The sequence below is a fragment of the Coenobita brevimanus genome, chromosome 52 (genome assembly GCF_032717465.1).
Source record: "Coenobita brevimanus isolate Jiangsu-jjx chromosome 52, ASM3271746v2, whole genome shotgun sequence".
Lineage (NCBI taxonomy): Eukaryota > Metazoa > Arthropoda > Malacostraca > Decapoda > Coenobitidae > Coenobita > Coenobita brevimanus.
In genome coordinates, this window is record NC_137005.1 from 35,875,472 (window position 1) to 35,900,731 (window position 25,260).

At 43.1% G+C, this 25,260-nt stretch overlaps 1 protein-coding gene across 1 annotated transcript in view; it reads right to left on the minus strand.

Annotated features, from left to right (window-relative positions):
- LOC145400403 (large neutral amino acids transporter small subunit 2-like) overlaps positions 1–25,260 on the minus strand; it is a 68,500-nt gene that overhangs the window by 4,191 nt on the left and 39,049 nt on the right. Inside the window, exon 8 of the mRNA XM_080272920.1 lies at positions 16,293–16,467. Coding sequence (XP_080129046.1) covers positions 16,293–16,467 — 175 coding nt within the window. The remainder of the gene's footprint in view (positions 1–16,292; positions 16,468–25,260) is intronic.

Here is a 25,260-nt window from a genome sequence, read left to right on the forward strand (position 1 = left end):
CTGGTAGGATGCACCAAGGCCACTGCCACAGCCACTAGTCAGGGCTGGAAGGCTATGGGTCCCAGATCCCATGCCCCCTAGGCCTGGGGCTGTGCGAGTGGGTGGGGCCTGTCGTGGTTTCTCCCCATTATGTATTCTTACCAAATTATGAATAGAAAGAAAGGTCTTCTAAGCAAGCCTGAGGAAACTAAAACCCCCTACGGAATCAGAGTGGCATCATGGAACGTGGAAAGTTTGAGAGGTAGAGTGCGGGAAGTAGATGAGGCATTTAATAGGAAGTGGGTGGATGTGGGATGTGTCCTGAAAGTCAGGTATACAGGAGGATCAACCAGAACAATTGCCAGGAGGGATGCACGTTACACGTTGTTTTGGTAGGGTAGGGCAGATGGTTATGGTGGTGTGGGTGTGTTGGCTGGGGAGAAATGGGTGGAATATGTCATGAATGTGGTGAGAGTCAGTGATAGGATAATAGTAGTGAAAAATTTTTTCGGTTAGATATGTCTGCATTTATACTGATGAATGTTCCACAGGCAGGCTTGGATGAGGTTGAGAATGCCAGATTCTGGGATGACCTAATATGTGTAGTAAGTGGTATGCGGATGATGAGACTGTTGTTTTGGGAGGGGACTTAATGGTCATGAAGGTGAAGCAGCTCAAGGATATGAAGGAGTACATGGGGGATGTGCATATGGTACAAGAAATAAGGAAGGGGACAGGATACTTGAGTTGGGGGAGGCAATGAACATGACTGTGTGCAACACACATTTCAGGAAAAGAAAGAGTAGGTTGATTACATATGAGTCTGGGGGAAATAGCAGCCAGAGAGACTACTTCATGATCAGGAGGGCTGATAGGAGGTTAGTGAGGGATGTTAAAGCTACAGGAAGTGAGGAGTGTGTGCTGCAATACAAGTTATTGATATGTGACATGGTGCTTAAGGAATGAGTGATGAAAAAGAGGACCTTTGCACCTAGGAGGAAAATATGGAAGTTGAAAAACCAAGCAGTAAGAGATGCCTTCTACAGCAAGATGAACTGAGTGGTGGCTGAACAGGGAGATGTTGATGGAAGTGTTAATGAATGGTACAGAGCCCTCAAGAACAACCTCTTTAGGGTTATTGATTCAGTGTGTGGATGGACAACGAGCCCCCCAAAGACATAAAGTAACCTGGTGGTGGGATGAAGGTGTAGAAGCCGCAGTTAGGGAGAAATGAATGCTTTTCCAGGAGTGGGAAAAGGATGATGGCAGAAAAGAATATCTGGCTGCCAAACATAGGGCTAGACGAGAGGTTAACAGGGCATATCTGAATCTCAGAGACTTGTACTTAAAACCTAAACAGTAGGGAATGGAAGAATATGATATTTAAGGTGACAAATCAGATGAAGAAGAAGAATAGGGATATCAAAGGCGAGCAGTGTGTAAAGAAAGATGAAGAAAGTTAGTGATGAACAGTGGGGATATTAAAGACACCTGGAGAGAGCACTACAAATGGTTGCTGAATGAGGAGTTGGACTGGGACAGTGAAGGTTTGGAGCCAGCAGATCCAGTGTTTGGCCCTTGGGCTTTGATTGACTCGGCTACTGTGAGTAGGCCAACAAGTACGATGCAGGTGGTGAAGGTAGCGGATGTGTCTGGGTTGACTGCGGAAATGCTGAATGCCTCAGGGGATGTAGGAGTGGGGTTAGTCACTGATTTGATAAATACAATTATACACGGGTGTGTTGTCCCAGATGATTGGCTGAAGAGTGTAAATGTAAATGTGTACAAGGGAAAGGGTGATGCCCTGGAAAGAGGAAATTATAGAGGCATAAAGCTTCTGGACCAGATAATGAAGGTAATAAGAGTTCTAGAAGGTATGATTAGAGAAAGAGTGAATACTGATGAGATGCAGTTTGGGTTTATGCCAGCCAGGGGGACCACTGATGCCATATTCATTGTTCGACAGCTTCGGGAAAAATATATAGGAAAGAACAGGGAACTGTTCTTTTTGTTAATTTAGAAAAGGCCTTTGACAGAGTCCTTAGAGAGGCGGTGAAGTGGGCAATGAGAAAGCTTGGGATCGAGGAGTGACTGGTTAGGGTGGTTATGGCCAAATATGTGCATGCTTGCACTCAGGTAAGGGTGAATGGAGTTTTGAGTGATGAGTTTTCTATGAATGTTGGTGCGCACCAGGGGTCAGTCTTGAGTCCCGTGTTTTTTATTATGGTACTTGAAGCAGTTCTGAGTGATGTTTTCCATGAATGTTGGTGTGCATCAGGGGTCGGTCTTGAGCCCCTTGTTGTTTATTATGGTACTTGAAGCCCTCTCACATGACTTCAGAAATGGACTCTCATGGGGAGATGTTGTATGCAGATGCTTTGGTTGATTGCAGAGAATGAAAGGAAGGTGGAGGAAAGATTTAGGAAATGGAGAGAGGGTATGGAGCACAAGGGTTTAAGAGTAAATGCAGATAAAACAAAAGTGATGGTATCTAGGGCTGGGGGTGGTACTGTCAAAGAAGAGGGGGAGTGGCTAAGTGCGACTGCCACAAGGGCATGGGAAGTAATTCCATCTTGTGCAGTGTTCGTGATAAGTGGGTGCATAAGAGATATAGTGGAATTAGAGGTAGACTGCAAGATAATGCTGATTTCAAGTATGCGGTGTGTTGGGGAGAGCATATGGAGACTGCCTGAGAGGACTGAACTTACTGGTGAGTCTCTTGAGTGGGTGGAAAAGTTTTGTCATTTTGGAGACATGTTATGTGCTAGAGGTAGGGCTGGAGCTAGCTCTGTGGCTAGAGTGGGGAGTGGTTGGAAGAGGTTCAGGAAGCTTTTGCCCCTCGTAACACTGAGAGGGCTCTCCCTCTGTGTTATGGGATCTTTGTATGCGGCATGTGTTAGGAATGTAATGATGTATGGTAGTGAGACCTGGGCAGTAAAGGAAGAGGATATTCGCAGGCTCAAACGTACAAAAATGGCAATGACTTGGTGACTGTGCAGTGCAGCCCTGAGTGTGAGGCCTGGGGGGGCAAGGTTTCCAATGGAAGAGCTGAGAGGTAGGATGGGATTGGAGTGTATTGGTATTGTGACATGGAGAGGATGGGGAATGATAACTGGGTGCAGAAAATGAGAAGTGTTAATGTCAGGGGTAGGGTAGCAAGAGGCAGACTGAAAAAGACCTGGGATGAGGTCACTGAGTATGACCTCAGAGATTAGGGACTAAATAGGGAAGCTGCCAAATCTCAAGCAGCATGGAGAGCCACCATAAGGTGAACAAGGCTGATGCATGCAAGCATTTTGGAGCCTTCAAAAATGAACAAAACAAAAATGAAACGAAAGACAGGGAGAAGTAGGAAGATTGGAGGGCAGACTGACACAGACTTTAAAAAGGGGGAAGGAAGGAGTAGGTAGCACTACATTAGGTGAGTCGAAGATGGTTGCCACTTCATCTACAGTATCTATGTATATCTACTGTACAGTAATTTACAGCATCTGTATGTATCTACAGTATAGTAGTGCAAACTATATGTTTTTCACCTTTGCTTATACAGTATGTACTGTACTGTGCTTCAATTTCATCATTCATCATCTACAGTACTGTTTGGTGAGTACTGTACCTTTATTCCTCAGAAACAGTTCAGACAGCAAACTCCATTATCCAGTGTAATTTAGCCAGCCCCAGTGCTGGATATTGCAAAGCATCCTCCCATCAACTCAACATTCGGCATCAAGTTAGATAACATGTTACTGTCTCGACCCTGTATCCTAAAACCTTTCCCGTGAGTAAAAGAAGAAAAGTAAGCATAAAATACAATACAGTATTGATATAGTACAGTAATACAATACAGTACTGATACAGTACAGTAATACAATACAGTACTGATACAGTACAGTAATACAATACAGTATTGGTACTGTACAGTAATACAATACAGTACTGATACAGTACAGTACAATCCCAATTAACCGGGAGGCTTGAGGAATTTATCTTCCCGGTTACCTGTTTTCCTGGACATCTGATATACTGTATACTCTTAAACATGGGCTGTAACATTGTGGTATATACAAAACCACTCGTATCCAGGATCATACAAACAATTCTATTGGAAACCTCCCCTCCCCTTAAACTCACCCGACAGAAGTAACACAAACAATTGCACTGTCTTGCAGTAGTGCAAAATGCACTTGGTAAATTCATTTTGTGGTGAACTGAATGAAAGGAAGGCAATGATTGATTATGTGTGTGTGGATGAAAGGATGCGAAGATGTATATTGGATGCAAGAGTTTATAGAGGTTGGGGGAGTGGCCTTTCTGACCACTACTTGGTGGTGGCCAGAATTAGGATGCAAGTAAGATGGAGGAATAGAAGAAGGGAAAGACGAGAGGAAGGAGTAGTTGCAAGGAGAGTGGAAAGGTTACAAGAGGATGAGAAAAAGGCAGAGTATAAGAGAGAAGTGGAGGAACGATTGGGCAAATATGAATTGGAGCAGATGGGAGACGTGGAAGGTGTGTGTAAGATATTTACAGAAGAAATATGTGCAGCATGTGATGTGGTGTGTGGAAGGAAGAGAAGACGGAGGGGGGTGCAAGGAACAGCGTGGTGGACTGAAGAGGTGAAACAGGCTGTGGCACAAAAGAAGAAAGCATACAATGAATGGATGAGAAATAGGGGCGTGGAAGAAGTTGAGAGGCAGAAGAGAGAGTTATATGTGGAAAGGAAGAGAGAGGTGAAAAGATTAGTAAGAGAGAGTAAGAAGAGAGTGGATGAGGAATTTGGAAGGAATTTGAGTGTAAAGTGGAGGGACTGTAAGAAAATGTTCTGGAGAGAAGTGAAAAGAGTAAGACAGGGTGGAAGTGAAGTTAGCAGGGGAGTGAAAGATAAACATGGTAGATTACTAGTGGAGAAGGGAGAAAAAGTGAGCAGATGGAGAGAACACTTTAAGGAATTGTTGAACGTAGAGGATGGAAGTAATGCGAGTATAAGTGGCTGGGGGAATGGCTGGGAGAAGGAGGGAGGTGAGAAGACAGGTAGAAATCAGTAGGATAGAGATTGTGGAAGCAATGAAGAAAGTTAAATCGGGGAAAGCCCCAGGAATTGATGGAGTGTGTGGTGAGATGCTGAAGCATGGGGGAGAGATAGTAGTAGAATGGATGTGGAAGATGTGCAGATTGGCCTGGGAGGAAGGTAGAGTCCCGGAGGATTGGAAGTCAGGTATAATTATTCCCTTGTACAAAGGAAAAGGGGAAAAAGAAGTGTGTGGTAATCATAGGGGCATTTGTCTTCTTAGTATAATAGGAAAAGTGTATGGTAGGATACTTATAGACAGAGTTAGAGAAAGAACAGAGAAATTAGTTGGAGAAGAACAGGGAGGCTTTAGGAAGGGAAGAGGTTGTGTAGATCAGATATTCATTCTTAGATCTTTAGTGGAAAAGTTTCTAGAGAAGGGAAAGAAGTTGTATGCGCTTTCATGGATTTGGAGAAAGCATATGACAGGGTGGATAGACAAGGATTGTGGAAAGTGTTAAGAATATATGGAGTAGATGGGAAGTTGTTGAATGCTGTGAAGAGTATGTATGATGGTGCTAAGGCTGCAGTGCGTGTGGATGGTGAACTAAGTGAATTTTTCTCTTTGAAAGTTGGTTTGAAACAGGGATGTGTCATGTCTCCATGGTTGTTCAATCTGTACATGGATGGGGTAATAAAGAGGTACAAGGTAGGGTAGTGGATGTTGGAGTGGCCCTGGTGAGAGAGGATAGTGTTTGGAAACTCCCTGTACTGTTGTTTGCAGATGATACTGTGTTGTTGAGTGAAGATGAAGGGGAGCTACAAGGCTTGGTGGATGAGTTTGAGAGAGTGTGTAAGAAACGGAACCTAAAGGTGAATGTAGGGAAGAGTAAAGTGATGGTCTTTGAGAGAGGTGAAGTCAGTGAATGTATAGCGAGGTTGGATGGTGAGGAATTGGAAAATATGAGTACGTTTAAGTATTTGGGTAGTGTGATGAGTAAGGATGGAGGTTTGGAGGGTGAAGTGCTTGAAAGGGTACAGCAGGGAAGAAAGGTTGCTGGTTCCTTGAAAGCAGTGATAAGAAACAGGGAAGTGAGCATGGAAGTAAAAAAGTTACTACATGACAGTATTGTGATACCAACTCTAACGTACGGAACTGAAGCTTGGACGTTGTTGGAAGGACACAAGTCAAGAGTGAGAGCAGTGGAAATGAGTTATTTAAGAGGAGCTTGTGGAGTCACGTGGAGAGACAGGCTGACGAATGAGGATATAAAGGAGCGTTGTGGTGTTGATGTGGATGTGATAGGAAGCGTTGTGAGGAACACACTGAGGTGGTTTGGCCATGTGGAGAGGATGGAGGGTGAAAGACTGACGAAGAGAGTGTATGTGAGTGAGGTGGAGGGTGGAAGAGGGAGGGGGAGACCGAGGATGAGATGGAGGGATGGGGTGGAGAGGTATATGAGAGAGGGGGGTGTGAGTTGGGAGCAGGGTAGTGAAATGGCGGGGGACAGGGCGACTTGGAGGCGATTTGTTTGTGGCCACCCCAAACGGGATTGAGGCGTCTGGCAATAGATAGATAGATAGAATTATTATTTGTTATTTTATTCATAATGAATGGAAAAATAAAGAAATAAATCTTGAACATTTATTGGTGAACTGACCATTTGGAAAGAAGTGTTGTACAGTAGAATTATCATGACTCCCTTGCTCATGGTTGTATATGAGCCTGTGGCCCGCCAATCTATTCCTCACTTGACTGCCAGTACTCTATCCCTCACTCGCCACTCAGCTGTTTTTGCAGAATACGTACAATTTGCAAGCAGAGTAATTTTATCTAAAAATGCAAACCTTCACTTCTATCAGCTACAACTTATCCTCTCTGCCATTGCAAATGTGTTCTAAGATGAGTTTATAAATCATTTTAGAATGAATTTGCACTGGTAGAGAAGACAAACTCTAGCTGACAGAAATGAAGGTTTGCTTTGTTGGATAAAATTACTCAGCTTGCAACTGGTATGTATTTACTGTATTAACAGCAAACCAGGTGAGTGATGAGTGAGAGGTGGAGTACGGCAGTCAGGTGAGGAATAAATCTGCAGGCCACGGCTGTATACACAACTGCATCATGATAATTCTACTATACTGTACATCATTACTTCCCAAATCAACAGTTAACCAATAAATGTTCACAGTTTATTTATTTAGTTTATTTCCTCATGTTTTCATGAAGAATATTTAACAATGGACTTGCCAATATACTGTAAGATACAGCAAGCTTGTTGGCAGTTAGAGATGGTTCATTAGGTAGAAAACCGTATGGATACCACACATTTCTCTCCATGAAGAGCATGTCTTTTTCAATGGAATTATTTGTCTTGCCTATCTCAACCCTCTATCCTAAAAGCTTTCCCATGAGTAAAAGATGAAAATTAAACATGAAATACAATACAGTACTGATACAGCACAGTAATACAGTACATGGTGTACTACATACTCACCTAGTGCTGGCATCAAAGGAGGGTAGGTTGTACAACATTCAGTACACTACAGTGCACTTAATTCCATGTGGTCTAGTGGCAGTAATTACATAACCATCATCACCATCTAATCCTGTGTTACCCGATGAGAAGCATATGAGTCCAGGGCTAGGCAAGTTGGTCCTGACATTTAAGATGAGAGTGACCGGCCTCACTCATCCCTGAGTGGCATTACGTGAGCAATAAACCCCAACCACCCCTTAGATAGAAACCTGCACTGGCTCAATCTGAGTAGAGTGCCTTAACTGGCCACTAAACCATCAGGTGCCATAATTTGGTTATATGGTTACCACCCAGCATAGTAAATGGTTTCCTGGTGTACTGGAAACCATTTGCCTTGTTACTCAGTGTACAGTTACCCATTGACAGAAGGAAGAGGAAAGAATGAAGGAAAGAAAGACAGAGGAGGGGGTGTAAAGTCACCTGTAGGCAGAGGGAAGAGGAAAGAATGAAGGAAGTAAGGACAGGAGAAACAGAAGAAGGAAAGGACAGGAGGAATTAGTTCATACAAGAAAATGGAATGAAGGCAGAATATGAGAGGGAAGTGGAGATGCGTTTGGGTAAATATGGATTGGAGCATATGTGGGTTATGGAAGGTGTGTGCAAGATATTCACAGAAGAAATCTGTGCAGCATGTGAGGTGGTGTGTGTGGGGTAAAGAGAAGACGAAAGGGGGTGCAGGGAACAGCATGGTGGAATGAAGAGGTGTGAGAGGCTGTGGCACAAAAGAAGAAAGCATAGAGTGAGTGGATGAGAAACAGGGGCATGGAAGAAGTTGACAGACAGAAGAGAGAGTTATATGTACAGAGGAAGAGAGAGGTGAAAAGATTAGTAAGAAAGAGTAAGAAGTGAGTGGATGAGGAATTTGAAAGGAATTTGAGTGTAAAGTGGAGGGAATGGAAGAAAATGTTCTGGAAGGAGGTAAAGAGTGTTAGACAGGGTGCCAAAGAAGTTAGTTACGGAGTTAATGATAAAAATGGTAGATTACTAGTAGAGAAGGGAGAAAAACAGATGGAGAGAACACTTTAAGGAATTGTTGAACATACAGAATGAAAGTAATGCAAGTGTATGTGGCTGGGGAATGGCTGGGAGGAGGAGGGAGATGAGAAGACAGGAAGAAACCAGTAGGACAGAAGTACTGGAAGTAACGAAGAAAGTCACAATGGGGATAGCCCCAGGAATTGATGAAGTGTATGGTTAAATGCTGAAGCATGAGGTAAGGATAGTAGGGGAATGGATATGGAATATGTACTGACTGGCCTGGGAATTACTGTGATAAAATACAGGTGACTTAGTGATATTTTTGCGATAATCAGAGAGGTCATGATGCTAAGTGCATTAGTTAGCAATCATCTTTGCTGCTGCAAACTATGCAGCAATGCTACGACATGACTCATGACAATATAAGTTTTAGAAAACTAAGTGGTAATAAAAAAGTCATTCATGAAGTTTTATAAAGTTTGTAATTTTCTTCTTATCGCTACTGTTTCGCTAAAGTCTAGCATAAACACTGGAAAATCGTAATAAAACCATATGAGACTGGCTATAAGTGTTTTTCTATTTATTTATTATTATTATTATTATTATAATTAGTGTGATAGGTAACATGGCAGTAACCCTAGTTTGTATGGAAAAAATCTTGTGGTTTGGTGGAAATTTGCACCTCATCAGACGATCAAGGCACATTTTGTATTCTCTCAAATCGTTCTCCAAGCCTGGAGTGTATATGGACATGCAGTTTGCTGCAAACGATAGTAGAAAGATTGAAGTTTGTCTGACAAAAATATTTGCTCTTGAGATTAAGGATAAGTGGGCTAAAACACGAGCTGAAAACACACCATTTTTTTCCTATTTCTCTGCACTGAGCACATTTCAGTAGGCTGCCATCACTGGCCTCAGTACTAACAAGGCATATGGGCCTGAAGGGGTCCCTCCTGTTGTTCTCAAGAACTGTGCTTCTGTGTTTACACCCTGCCTAGGCAAACTCTTTCGCCTTTGTCTGTCAACTTGTACCTTTCCTTCTTGCTGGAAGTTTGCTCTCATTCAGCCAGTCCCAAAGAAGGGTGACCACTCCCAACCCTCCAACTATCGTCCAACTGCTTTAACGTCCTGTATTTGAAAAGTTTTTGAGTCAATTCTCAATAGAAAAATTTTAAGGCATCTTTCCTATCACAACCTTCTTTCCGATCGTCAGTACGAGTTCCGTCAGGGACGCTCCACTGGCGATCTTCTCACCTACCTTTCAGACTCCTGGTCATCCTCCTTTCGGGACTGGCAAAAGCTTTGCCATTGCACTTGACATCTCAAAGGCTTTTGATCGAGTCTGGCATAAATCTTTAATTTCCAAACTGCCCTCCTACACTTTCTATCCTTCTATCTGTGCCTACATCGCTAGCTTCCTTTCTGGTCGTTCTATAGCCGCTGTTGTAGACGGCCATCGTTCTTCTCCTAGACCTATCAACAGTGGTGTTCCTCAGGGCTCTGTGCTATCACCAACTCTCTTCCTTTTATTCATCAATGATCTTCTAAGCTGTACATCTAACCCTATCCACTCATACGCTGATGACTCCACCCTTCACCTTTCCATTCGGTTCCCGCAACGCCCATCTCAACAGTTACTTCAACAAACAAGGGATGAGGCTATGGCACACCTAATGTCTGACTTGGCTCATATCTCTGACTGGGGTAAAAATAATATGGTTGTTTTTAATGCATCTAAGACTCAGTTCTTACACCTATCAACCCGACAAAATCCTCCACAGGTATACCCATTAATGTTTAATAATATTCAGCTTAATCCTGCATCATCCTTGAACATGCTTGGGGTTTCATTTACTGTACTTGGAAAGATCATATTACATCTCTTGTAAAATCTGCTTCCAAGAGATTGGGTGTGCTAAGCCGACTCCGCTCTTTCTTTACCCCTGCACAATTGTTGACTCTATACAGGGGTTTTACCCGCCCCTGTGTGGAGTACAACTCTCATGTGTGGGGAGGCTCCCGACATACAGCTCTTCTCAATAGGGTGGAGTCAAAGGCTTTTTGTCTCATTAACTCTCCTCCTCTTACTGACTCCCTTCAACCTCTGTCTCTTCGCCGCACTGTTGCATCTTTATCTCTTTTCTATCGCTACTTTAATGGTCACTGCTCCTCTGAACTGTCTGCTTGCATTCCTCCACCTCTACAATGGGCGCGTAGCACCCGTCTGGCAGCAAACTCTCATCCCTTTTCTGTCCAACTCTCTAATGCAAGAGTTAACCGTTACTCCCAGTCTTTCATTTATGGAACAGGTCAACTCTGGAACTGTCTCCCTCCGTCTGTATTTCCTGCTGCCTATGATCTTCAGTCTTTCAAACGCAGTGTGTCCAGGCATCTCAAAATGATCAGATCTTGAATTTGGCTCTCTATTGTATTTTGTTTTTCTCTTGGAGGGAACTGTTACTGCAGGCTCATAGCCTTTGGTTCCTTCTTCCTCGCATAAAAAAAAAAAAAAAAAAAAAAAAATGGCTGCTGCAGCCAAAGGGTTAAGGCGTCTGCAGCAGCCAAAATTCGGCTCCATTATGGACAGCTCTCCTGGTGTTGCTGGTGTCAGTGTAACTTCCTCTCATCTCACCTCCTGTAATGCATCCTCGATAGATGCTGCAGTAATCACATCTTCTGCTGTGGTGGCTTCACCAGCATTATTAATCTGAGACGTTGTGGATATTAAGAGACAGCTCGCATTATTTGGGAATTGCATTATTTGATCACGTGCTAATTGAGACCTAGGTGTATGTGGTAATCATAGGGGCATTTGTCTTCTTAGTGTAATAGGAAAAATATATGGTAGGATACTTACTGAAAGAGTTAGGGAAATAACAGAGGAATTAGTTGGAGAACAGAGAGGTCTTAGGAGGGGAAGGGGTTGTGTAGATCAGATATTCATTCTTAGATCTTTAGTGGAAAAGCTTCTAGAGAAGGGAAAGAAGTTGTTTGCTGCCTTCATGGATCTGGAGAAAGCATATGACAGGGTGGATAGACTATCTATCTACCTATCTATTGCCAGACGCCTCAATCCCGTTTGAGGTGGCCACAAAAAATTACCTCCACGTCGCCCTGTCCCCCGCCATTTCACTGCCCTGCTCCCAACTCACACCCCCCTCTCTCATATACCTCCCCACCCCATGTCTCCATCTCATCTTCGGCCTCCCCCTCCCTCTTCCCCCATCCACCTCACTCACATACACTCTCTTCATCAGTCTTTCACCCTCCATCCTCTCCACATGGCCAAACCACCTCAGCGTGTTCCTCATAACGCTTCCTATCACATCCACATCCACACCACAACGCTCCTTTATATCCTCATTCGTCAGCCTGTCTCTCCATGTGACTCCACAGGCTCCTCTTAAATAACTCATTTCCACATGGATTGTTAAAAGTATTATGAATATATGGAGTTGATGGGAAGTTGTCGAATGCTGTGAAGAGTATGTATGAGGGTGCTATGGCTGCAGTGCTTGCGGATAGTGAACTGAGTGAATTTTGAAGGTTGGACTGAAACAGGGATGTGTCATGTCACCATGGCTGTTCAATCTGTATATGGATGGGGTTATAAAAGAGATACAAGGTAGGGCAGTGGATGTTGGAGTGACCCTAGTGAGAGAGGGCAGTGTTTGGAAACTCCCTGTACTGCTGTTTGCAGATGATACCGTGTTGTTAAGTGAAGACGAAGGGGAGCTGCAAGGTTTGGTGGATGAGTTTGGGAGTGTTAGAAATGGAATCTAAAGGTGAATGTAGGGAAGAGTAAAATTACAGTCTTCAAGAGAAACAAAGCCACTGAATGTACAGTGAAGCTGGATGAGGAGCAAATGGAAAATGTGAGTGTGTTTAAGTACTTAGGTAGTGAGATAAGTAAGGCCGGAAATTTGGAAAGTGAAGTGCTTGAAAGAGTACAAGAGAGAAGAAAGGTTGCTGGTTCTTTGAAAGCAGTGGTAAAGAACATGGAAGTGAGCATGGAAGTACAAAAGTCACTGCATGAATGCATTGTTATACCAACTCTAACATATGGAAGTGAAGCTTGGACCTTGTTGGAGGGACAAATGTCAAAAGAGAGAGTAGTAGAAATGAGGTATTTGAAAGGAGCACGTGGAGTTACGTGGGGAGACACTGACGAATGAGTAAGTGAAAGACCATTGTGGTGTGGCTGTGATAGAAAGTGTTAGGAGAAATACACTGAGGTGGTTTAGCCATGTGGAGAGGTTGGGGAGCAAGAGTCTAACAAGGAGAGTGTATGCGAGTGAGAGATGGAGGGGTGGAGTGGAGAGGCATATGAGAGAAGGTAATGTGAGCTAGGAGCAGGGCAGTGAAATGGCATTGAACAGGGTGACATAGAGGCAATTTGTTTGTGGCCACCCCTTATGGGATTGAGGTGTCCAGCAATAGATAGATAGACTGAACTTTTCCTATTGAAACACAACCCTTACTCAAGCATTTTTTTACATAACATGATATTTTTTAGAAACAGACCTCCACTGTTATTTGAGGAATTACTGTAAATGGGTAAGCCTCCCTCCAAATCACAAATAAAAACTGTGAGCCTTTTAGACTATATATCTATAGTTAGATTCCTGGAAGGGTTGGCCACAACTATATTGCCTCCATCTCACCCTGTCTTCCTACATCAGGCTGCTCTCTCTCCAACTCACAACCACTTCTCTCATATGAAATGAAACTTAGCAAATTAATCATGCTGTTCTGGCCGAGATTCGATCCCTGGCCCATGCATTACATGTGCGTGCATGTTACCACTGAGTCAGACAGAGGATCCCCTCTTTGCCTCTGGGCAATGCAAGCATTTATAGACTCCATTAAACACTTTTTTTTCTTCCCTTTGTGATTAATTTGGTGAGTTTTGAATACACGGTAGCATAACATCAGAGGCCACCATTGGGGATGCTGCGGACCACACCAAACAGCTAATCCCCGGGATGTAGGGACAAGGACACTGCCAGCTAACCAAGGAACAATATCAACTGCCAACCAAGCTTCACCTCACATCCCACATTGCTGCAAACCAATGTCATAACTGAGACGAAACTTAACAAAGTCATCACACTGTATTCTGGCCGAGATTCAATCCCTGGTCCAAGTGCTCCACATGCACACACATTACCACTGTGCCAAACGGATGATCCCCTCTTTGCCTCTGGGCAACACGGGCATTTATAGACCCCATTACAGGTGATACCCCGAAGTTTCCTAAATTTGAAAGCAGGGCGGAATTATCATCATATGGTATGTGGATGCTACGTGGCAGTGCACACAACCCTTTGTTTGCTGATGTGTCAGTGTTGTTGTGCTGGGTGGATGCGTCTGCTATATGTGTGTGTTTTTTTATCATGTTTGTGTTGGTTTGCAAATTTTGTGATCGTAAAATGGAGGATGTGATAGAGCACTGTGTGTGCATCAAGTTTTTTGTGAAACCCAGAATGACCGTGGCAGAAATTCATAAAATGTTGAAACATGCATTTGGTGACAATGCTTTGGGGGTTACACAAACCCACGACTGGTTTAAGTGTTTCTGAAGATGGATGAATATCAACAGATGACAATGTAGTTCTAGTTGCCTTATATCAGTTCTACTCCTGACAATGTGGTCAGATTTTGTGCAACCATCCTCAATGATCACAGCAGGGCCTTTGGTTCCTTCTTTCTTACATAAAAAAAAAAAAAATAAAAAAATAAATGACAATTCCTGATGTTTGTTGCACTGTTAGCCTATTGTATGGAACATGCCAACACATTTTGTCTGCTGACATAAGACAAAAACATCCAAACAAGTGGTGCTGAAACAAATGCGTGCTTCACCATGACAATACACCTGCACACACAGCCCTTGTTGTTCAGCAGTTTTCGGTACAGTATAAAAAAAATGCCAGTTGTCCCCCATCCCCCATATTCACCAAATTTGGTCCCCTGTGATTACTTTCCTCTTTGTGAAAATGAAAATCCAACTGTAAGAACTAAGATTTGACACCACTGAGGATATTCAGAAGAAAATTGCTAAGGGCCCTGAACATGCTGATGCTCAAGGACTACCAGAATGCCTTCAGATCATGAGAGAGGCACTAGGATCAATGTCTGCACACCCAAGGAGACTACAGTACTTTGAAGGGGAAGATGGTGATTAGGACTTGATGCAAGTTTTTTTTCCTTCTTTAGTCAAAAGTTGGGAACTTCTGGGTAGCACCTCGTATACTCCCCATCTCATCCTCGGTCTCCCCTTCCCCTCACTCCCATACACTCTCCTAGTCAATCTCTCACTCTCCATTCTTGCCAAAAGGTCAAACCATCTCCTGGTGCTTTCCTGTAGACTACTGGCAATAGATGGCAGAGTACAGTACTGTAGTTATGTAGATGTGACAGATATACAGACAGAAAAACAGACATGGACAGATAGATGATATATACAGATACATAAAATATACATAGATAGATAGATTGATACAGACAGATAGGCTGATGGTCTGAAAGACATATTGTTACATCCCCGTACCACACTGCCACAGGCTCCAACGGCAGTAGTTCAGTATAGGAAGGACGTTGCCCAGTGAGTTGTTTTTCCTATGCTCAGCTTTCGGTGTGCAACAAGATCAGCCGAGGCGTGTAAATAAACACTGGCTTCTTAAATTCACTGTCTGTTTTCCAAATAATTACACTTGATGCTTGCCAACTACACTTCACTGTTTTCACAAATACCGGAGATATACAATTCTCATTAACTGTGATTACACTTAACCTCTACGCACCGGTTAACGTGTATAGCCGTCACGATTTTGGACGCAGAGCAATGCCGGTTGACGTGTATAACCGCAAGCATCTTCTCACCACCCTTTGAACTTAACTTATCCTTACTCATCGATGGAACCATCTGGAGATGTGGGGATACTTTTATTTGAAAGAGGAAAAGTTGGTGAGGCTTATGTATTTTTAATTTCTTCTCTAGTTGTTATAGTTTGGCAGTTTTTAGAGTTTGAAGTAAAAGTATTTTTTCCAAAATCCAGAAATCCCCTGTAGGGAGGAGCGTGTAACATCGGAAAACCCTCGGTGTGTAGGAGTTAATGCTTGTCAACTTTACTTCACTGTTTTCACAAGTACTGGAGATATACGATTTTCACTAACTGCAATTACACTTAATGCTTGCCAACTTCATTTTACTGTTTTCACAAGTACTGGAGATATACAATTTTCACTAACTGCAATTACACTTAATGCTTGCCAACTTCACTTCACTGTTTGCACAAGTACCGGAGCTATACAATATGCACTGACACTGAACTGGCACTGAATTGAACTGCACTGACGCTAAAACTGAAATGACACTGAAAACTCCCTAGGCTCTTCCACCTCCTTACATAACCTTGCATTAGACTTGAATATTCAAGTATGCTCTAGCTACCGCAGTTGCCAAATCAGAGACATCCAAAATATCCAGAGTTTTCTTACATTACACAACACACTAAATTATTTAGCATGCAAACTGAGATAAGATTACAAATTCCAACAAACAACCACATAAATAAAACATTATAGAGAAAAAGGGCACAATAATTAATGTACAACATACAAAATAACTATACTCACACACAGCAGGTTAACTGGAAACTCTGACACGTCACAAAAAAATTGAAAATCGTTGGGAATTCTCCAGCACTACCTAACTGGAAAATCCCGCTTCTCAACAATATATAGACATGCACAGATGGATAGGTGGAAATAACATAATAACTCACCCATAAAAAGATTAAATCCTTTTGACTTCTGGCGGTAGATGGCAAAGTAGTAGATAGGGACACCAATGGAGATGATGATAATGGCCACTCCTAGCTCAATGGGTCGTTGGACAATTGGTAATACCACTAAGAAGAGACAGATGATGAAGAAAAGAATGGGGAATCCAAGCCACACCTGTAATGAGGAAAACTGGCATCATTTTTACATTAATACTGTTATTTTCAAACAATCTTTTCCAATCAAATCTTCAATGTATTCCAAGTGGCATAGGAAGCTTTGCAGCACCTCTTCCTTTGTGATTTACATTGCATATTACACCTTAGTATTATGTATATTTATATCACTTGAGTATAAACATAGGTTACATTAATAACATACAAAAGGATAGTGAAGTAATATGCTGGATAAGTAACTATGAACGAGGTGTTAAGATCTCCAAAGCCACTCAGAATGTGATCCTATACCAAACACCACAAGGAACAGACAGATAATGAAGAATCCACAGTACATCCACAATGACAAAATTGGTTACTATCTATCTATCTATCTATTGCCAGAGGCCTCAACCCCGTTTGGGGTGGCCACAAACAAATCGCCTCCAAGTCGCCCTGTCCCTCGCCATTTCACTGCCCTGCTCCCAACTCACACACCCCTCTCTCATATACCTCTCCACCCCATCCCTCCATCTCATCCTCGGCCTCCCCCTCCCTCTTCCCCCCTCCACCTCACTCACATACACTCTCTTCGTCAGTCTTTCACTCTCCATCCTCTCCGCATGGCCAAACCACCTCAGTGTGTTCCTCATAACACTTCCTACCACATCCACATCCACACCACAACGCTCCTTTATATCCTCATTTGTCAGCCTGTCCCTCCATGTGACTCCACAGGCTCCTCTTAAAGAACTCATTTCCACTGCTCTCACTCTTGACTTGTGTCCTTCCAACAATGTCCAAGCTTCACTTCCATACGTTAGAGTTGGTATCACAATACTGTCATGTAGTAACTTTTTCACTTCCATGCTCACTTCCCTGTTTCTTATCACTGCTTTCAAAGAACCAGCAACCTTTCTTCCCTGCTGTACCCTTTCAAGCACTTCACCCTCCAAACCTCTATCCTTACTCATCACACTACCCAAGTACTTAAACGTACTCACATTTTCCAATTCCTCACCATCCAACCTCGCTGTACATTCACTGACTTCACCTCTCTCAAAGACCATCACTTTACTCTTCCCTACATTCACCTTTAGATTCCGTTTCTTACACACTCTCCCAAACTCATCCACCAAGCCTTGCAGCTCCCCTTCGTCTTCACTCAACAACACAGTATCATCTGCAAACAACAGTACAAGGAGTTTCCAAACACTATCCTCTCTCACCAGGGCCACTCCAACATCCACTACCCTACCTTGTACCTCTTTTATTACCCCATCCATGTACAGATTGAACAACCATGGAGACATGACACATCCCTGTTTCAACCCAACTTTCAAAGAGAAAAATTCACTTAGTTCACCATCCACACGCACTGCAGCCTTCGGACCATCGTACATACTCTTCACAGCATTCAACAACTTCCCATCTACTCCATATATTCTTAACACTCTCCACAATCCTTGTCTATCCACCCTGTCATATGTTTTCTCCAAATCCATGAAAGCTGCATACGACTTCTTTCCCTTCTCTAGAAACTTTTCCACTAAAGATCTAAGAGTGAATATCTGATCTACACAACCTCTTCCCTTCCTAAAGCCTCCCTGTTCTTCTCCAACTAATTTCTCTGTTCTTTCTCTAACTCTGTCAGTAAGTATCCTACCATACACTTTTCCTATTATACTAGGAAGACAAATGCCCCTATGATTACCACACACTTCTTTTTCCCCTTTACCTTTGTACAAGGGAATAAATATATCTGATTTCCAATCCTCCAGGACTCTACCTTCCTCCCAGGCCAATCTGCACATCTTCCACATCCATTCTACTACTATCTCTCCCCCATGCTTCAGCATTTCACCACACACTCCATCAATTCCTGGGGCTTTCCCCGATTTAACTTTCTTCATTGCTTCCACAACTTCTATCCTACTGATTTCTTCCTGTCTTCTCACCTCCCTCCTTCTCCCAGCCACTTATACTCGCATTACTTCCATCTTCTATCTTCAACAATTCCTTAAAGTGTTCTCTCCATCTGCTCACTTTTTCTCCCTTCTCCACTAGTAATCTACCATTTTTATCTTTCACTCCCCTGCTAACTTCACTTCCACCCTGTCTTACTCTTTTCACCTCTTTCCAGAACATTTTCTTACAGTCCCTCCACTTTACATTCAAATTCCTTCCAAATTCCTCATCCACTCTCTTCTTACTCTCTCTTACTAATCTTTTCACCTCTCTCTTTCTTTCTACATATAACTCTCTCTTCTGCCTCTCAACTTCTTCCACGCCCCTATTTCTCATCCATTCATTGTATGCTTTCTTCTTCTGTGCCACAGCCTGTCTCACCTCTTCAGTCCACCACGCTGTTCCTTGCACCCCCATCCGTCTTCTCTTCCTTCCACACACCACATCACATGCTGCACATATTTCTTCCGAAAATATCCTACACACACCTTCCACGTCTCCCATCTGCTCCAATTCATATCTGCCCAATCGTTCCTCCACTTCTTTCTTATACTCTGCCTTTTTCTCATCCTCTTGTAATTTTTCCACTCTCCTTGCAACTACTCCTTCCTCTCGTCTTTCCCTTCTTCTATTCCTCCATCTTACTTGAAGCCTAATTCTGGCCACCACCAAGTAGTGTTAAGAAAGTCCACTCCCCCAACCTCTATACAAAAGAAGAGGAAGAACCTAAGCTATGCAGATAAACTGGAAATGTGAAACTTATAGAGAATGGTGAGACCAAGCGAAGTGTGGGAAAGAAACATAACATCAATGAATCAACTGTGAGGGGTCTTTATAAGAATCGTGATTACATCATAAATCATGCTCATTTTTAGACTATTATATATTAATATGTGGTACAAAAAAGGTATCTTAGGGGTAAGTATTCAGGTCATGGCACCAATTAGAATTATTGTCATGGCACCAATTAGAATTATTACCATAAGTTCTTCAATTCGGCTATCACAGTTTCAGCTATAGCGCAGCCATAGCGGGACCAACTGGGAGTGATAGCCAAGTTTTTTTTTTTTTTTTTTTTTTCCCTAAAGCAAACATTTCCGTTCCACTCTGTCCCCTAAAACTGTGAAACCCAGTCTGCGTGTGGGGTACAACTACGTGAAGTGTGAGAATAGATTGATAACTGTATGCTCAGCCAGTTGGAAATGTGTTGGGAAGCACGAAATCAAATGAAGAATGTGGAACAGAACGCTTACTTACGAGAACACATGGAACAAAGGTAATTTTTTTCTATAATTAGCAAACGTTTTTGTTCCATTTCGTCCCTTAAAACTGCAAAAACCCATTATGTGTGTGGCACAAGATAGGACTGATAACCATATCCCCAGATGGTCCGAAATGTGTTGGGAAGCATGAAATCAAAGAATGTGGAACTGAACCCCAATTTATGAGAACACACAGATGAAAGTTTTTTTTTTTTCTGATTAGCGTACATTTTCGTTCCATTTCATCCCCTAAAACTGCAAAACCCATAAATTTTCGTCTAACCATTCAATCTTGAGTGTGCCCAGGAGGCATATTTCTGTTCTGTAAGCATATTCATCTCATCACCAGGAACCCTCAGCCAGGAATGACGCTCACCCAGTCATTTCAAAACTAACCATAGGTTTTTCTCGAAAATATGCTCAGTGTGTTTCCAGGCAAAATTTTCTCAACAGCCTAACCTAACCTATCCCACTAGGGCTGCTTGGCTGAGGTGGCTGGCTGTGGTACTGAGACAAATATCCATACAGAACAGAAATATGTGCCCAGGAAAGGTACCCAGTCTAGAGGGTGACATCATCACACACGACATTCACATTTCGTCGCCAGGCCAGCCGACTTCCCGTGTGAGCCCGAGTTTTTCTGCGTGTTGACATAACTTGTCTCATTATGCTGGTGTGTTAGAACAAAAATGTGATACTCAACCACATGTTACTCAAGGATTGAGTGTATTGAACAACCATGGGGACATCACTCAACCTTGTTGCACACCCACACTGATCGTGAACCATTCACTTAGATACTCATTTACCCTTACACATGCCTCACTACCTCATAAAAACTCTTGATAGCATCCAGCAGCTTTCCATCTACACCATACATGAGCAAAACCTTCCGCAAGCCTTCTCTATCTACTGTACTTTGTTGTATGCTTTTTCCAGATCCATAAATGCCATAAACACCTTATATTCCTTCTCACAAGCCTCACCAAAAATCTGATGAGGGCAACTGGTTTCCCCTTCTGCTCCAGTGTTATGCCTCAATGACAATGTGGACAACCCAACAACAACAACAAAGCCTTCACATCCTCTAGTTTTTTTTTGTTTTTACCTTAATGTCACCAAAGTTTACATCAACAACAGACAAGGGGATACTGAGGTGAAATGTGCATAATAAAATAGCTAAGGAAGAGGAGTTATGGAATTTTACGAAGTCACTTAGGATATGATCCTATCTATTTATCTATCTATAGCCCGACGCCCTAATCCTGCAAAGGGTGGCCGAAGACAAAACGCCTCCAAGCTGCTCTGTCACCCACCATTTGACTACCCTTCCCCCAACTCACCCCCCCTCCCTCATATACCTCTCAACTCCATCCCTCCACCTCATCCTCAGTCTACCCCTCCCTCTCCCTTCCTCCACCTCACCTACATACACCCTCTTAGTCATTCTCTATTTTCTCCACATGTCCAAACCACCTCAGTGTATTTCTCCTAATCTTCTCAACCACATCCACATCCACCCCACAACGTTCCTTCATTTCTTCATTCATCAACCTGTCCCTCCATGTCACTCCACATGCTCCTCTCTAGTAACTCATTTCCACTGCTCTCACTCTTGACTTGTTCCCCTCTTGCAAGGGCCACGCCTCACTTCCATACGTCAGGGTAGGGATCACAATACTATCATGCAGTGACTTCTTAACTTCCATACTCACCTCCCTATTTCTCATCACTGCTTTCAGTGAACCAACAACCTTCCTTCCCTGCTGTACCCTTTCACGCACTTCATCCCCCAAAGTTCCATCCTTACTCATCATACTACCCAAGTACTTGATTGCACTCACACTCTCCATATCCTCACCATCCAACCTCACTGTACATTCTGTGACTTCATTCCTCTCAAACACCATAACTTTACTCTTGTTTACATTAACTTTCAGATTCCTCCTCCTACACACTGTCCCAAATTCATTCACCAAACCTTGCAACTCCCATTCATATTCACTCAACAATACTGTATCATCAGCAAACAGCAACACCGGAAGCTTCCAAATCTCACCCTCATTCATTAGAGCCACCCCCACATCCACAGCCCTACCCTGCACCTCCCGTACAACCCCATCCTTGTATATATTAAACAGCCATGGAGACATCACACAACCCTGTTTCAGTCCCACACTGAGATAAAAAAATTCACTCAGCTCACCATCCACTCGCACTGCAGCTCTAGCTCCTTTGTACATACTCTTTACAGCATTCAACAATTTCCCATCCACTCCATATATTCTCAATACCTTCCACATACCTTGCCTATCTATTCTGTCATAAGCTTTCTCCAAGTCCATGAAGGCAGCATACATTTTCTTTCCCTTCTCTAGATACTTCTCCACTAAACATCTTACTCGTAGAACAAATATCTGATCTACACACCCTTTTCCCTTCCTAAATCCCCCTTGTTCTTCTCCAACTAGCTCCTCTGTCATATGCCTAACCCTATCAATGAGTACTCTACCATATATTTTACCAGTCACACTAAGAAGGCAAATACCCTTATGGTTACCACATACTTCTCTCTCCCCTTTTCCTTTATATAAAGGAACAATTATACCCAATTTCCAGTCCTCTGGAACCCTTCCCTCTTCCCAAGCCAATCTACACAACTTCCTTATCAATTCCACAATAATCTCACCTCCATACCTCAGCATTTCACCACACACTCCATCAATTCCTGGGGCCTTCCCCAACTTGATCTTCTTCATTGCTTCCACTACTTCCGTCCAACTGATCTCTTCCTCCCTCCTCTTATCTCTCCTTCTCCCAGCCATTCCTCAACCACTTATACTCGTACTGCTGTCACTCTCTACATTCAACAAATCCTCAAAGTGCTCCTTAAATCTCCTCAATTTCTCTCTCTTCTCCACCAACAATCTATTATTCCTATCTTTCACTCCCCTACTATTTCCCCTTTCACACTGCCTTACTTTCATTACCTCCTTCGAAAACAATTTCTTACTTTCCCTCCATTTCACACTCAGATTCCTCCCAAACTCTTCATCCACTTTCTTCTTACTCTCCTTCACCAGTCTCTTCACCTCCCTTCTCCTACTCACATATACCTCTCTCTTCTCTCTCTCATATTCTCCCCTACCTCTACTCGCTAACCATTCACTATGTGCCTTCTTCCTTTGTTCCACAGCTTGTTTCACCTCATCATTCCACCATGCTGTCCCTTGCACACCCTTGCATCTCCTCCCCACTCCACAAACCACCTCACACGCTGCGCCTATCTCTTCCGTAAATATCTTACATACGTCTTCCACCCCTTCCATCTGCTCTAGCTCATTCCTTCCCAGTCTTTCTTCCACTATGCTCTTATACTCTGCCATTTTCTCACTATCTTGCAAATTCTCCACTCTTCTCATAGGAGCTGTTTCCTCCTGTCTTCCCCTTCGTCTTCTCAACCATTTTCTTTGCAGCTTCACCTTGGCCCTCACTAAGTGATGGTCTGAGACTCCATTCCCCCACCCTCTCCATACTCTTGCATCCAACACTTGTCTTCTCATTCGCTCATCCACACACACGTAGTTTATCACTCCCTTTCATTCAACAAGTTCACCATCCATCCTCCTCATTACTCTCCATGTATACTGGTGGATCATCTTATGTCGAAAGTAGGTGTTGGCTATTGCCACCCAGTCATTCTTCCACTATGCTCTTATACTCTGCCATTTTCTCACTATCTTGCAAATTCTCCACTCTTCTCATAGGAGCTGTTTCCTCCTGTCTTCCCCTTCGTCTTCTCAACCATTTTCTTTGCAGCTTCACCTTGGCCATCACTAAGTGATGGTCCGAGACTCCATTCCCCCACCCTCTCCACACTCTTGCATCCAACACTTGTCTTCTCATTCGCTCATCCACACACACGTAGTTTATCACTGCCTTTCATTCAACAAGTTCACCATCCATCCTCCTCATTACTCTCCATGTATATTGGTGGATCATCTTATGTCGAAAGTAGGTGTTGGCTATTGCCAACCCCTTACCAGCACAGATGTCCACCAAAGCACTACCATTCCCATCTACGTCAGCTGGCACACCCCACTGACCAACCACTCCATCCACTCCTACATTCCCAACTTTGCCATTCATGTCTCCAATCAAAAGCACTCTCTCGCTCCTCTCAAATTTGTCCATACATGCTTCTACTGTCGCCCAAAACTCATCTTTCACTCTTGCCACTCGGTCCCCTGTCGGAGCATATACACACACAATCGCCCGTGCTTGTATACCTACTTTCATCCTCACTCATACAATCCTTGCACCCACTGTTCCATACTCTCTTATATTCTCCTTCCACTTCTTGCTTATCATTAGACACACTCCCTCTCTTGCCCTCTCATTCTCATTAACTCCTGCACATATACCTAAACCATATTCCCATTCTCTCACCCTTTCACCTTTCCATTTAGTTTCAGTCAATCCACAAATATCCACTCTTGCATCCTCAAGGACCTGAACAATCTCTCTCTCTCTTTCACTTCATCATTCACTCCTCTCACATTCCATGTTCCTAGCCTCAGAATGTCCTTTGTCCGTTCCTTAGTCGTCAACGTATGGTCCGTCCTGGTCCGAGGCGCTTTACACGCTTTTTTAGTTAGTTCTTTTTATGGGGTGGGGCACTAACCCACCACCAACCCTTTTAGTCGCCTTGTACGACAAGCAGGGATACTGGAGGAGTATTCTTGAAACCCCCCTACTGTACAGTATACGTAACAACCAAGAAGAGAGAGATGACAAAAAATAGAACAGGGAAATAAAGTCACAAATGCAAAGGGAAAAACTTGTCTTACTTCTATCTAATTCCTGCAGGAAGGATGTCTTCATGTGATGGCACAAATACAACCATGTGGCTCTACTGCCCAGTAATACAAATGCCCCTCAACTTCCTCCCTATCCTCAAGAAGTAAAATGGTCGATTGTAGGAAAAGGGTAATTTCAGCGTGCAGCCCATTGGGATCATATTTCAGATGTATCTGGGGCTGGGGCTGCTATTACTATCCCTCTTCCATTATAGTGGACATGCAGCACACATTTGGCAACATATTCTTGCCCCTTTTCTGTCTAGCTCTCTAATGCAAGAGCTAAACAATCATCTCAGTCCTTCATGTACAACTGGTCAACTCTGGAATAGTCATCCTCAACCTGTTTTTTCCCACTGCCTCTGACTTCCAGTATTTCTGACCTCCTGGCATCTTGAAACGAACAGATCTTGAGTTTGGCTTTCTCTTTATTCAAGTTTCTTTGGAAAGGACAATATTTTGCTGGCTCTCATCCTTGGGTTCTCTATCTATCTATCTGTGGCCACATGCCTTAATTCTAGAAGGGGTGGCCACAAATGAGGTTGCCTCATGCTACCCTGTCCTTCATCATCAGGCTGCCATCTGTCCAACTAATACTCTCCTCTCTCATATAACTCGCTACCCCCATCCCTCAATCTTATCTTCAGTATCCCTTTCCCTCTGTCTTCCATCTCATTCATGTATACTCTTCTAGTCAATCTCTCATTCTCCAGTTTCTCCATATGG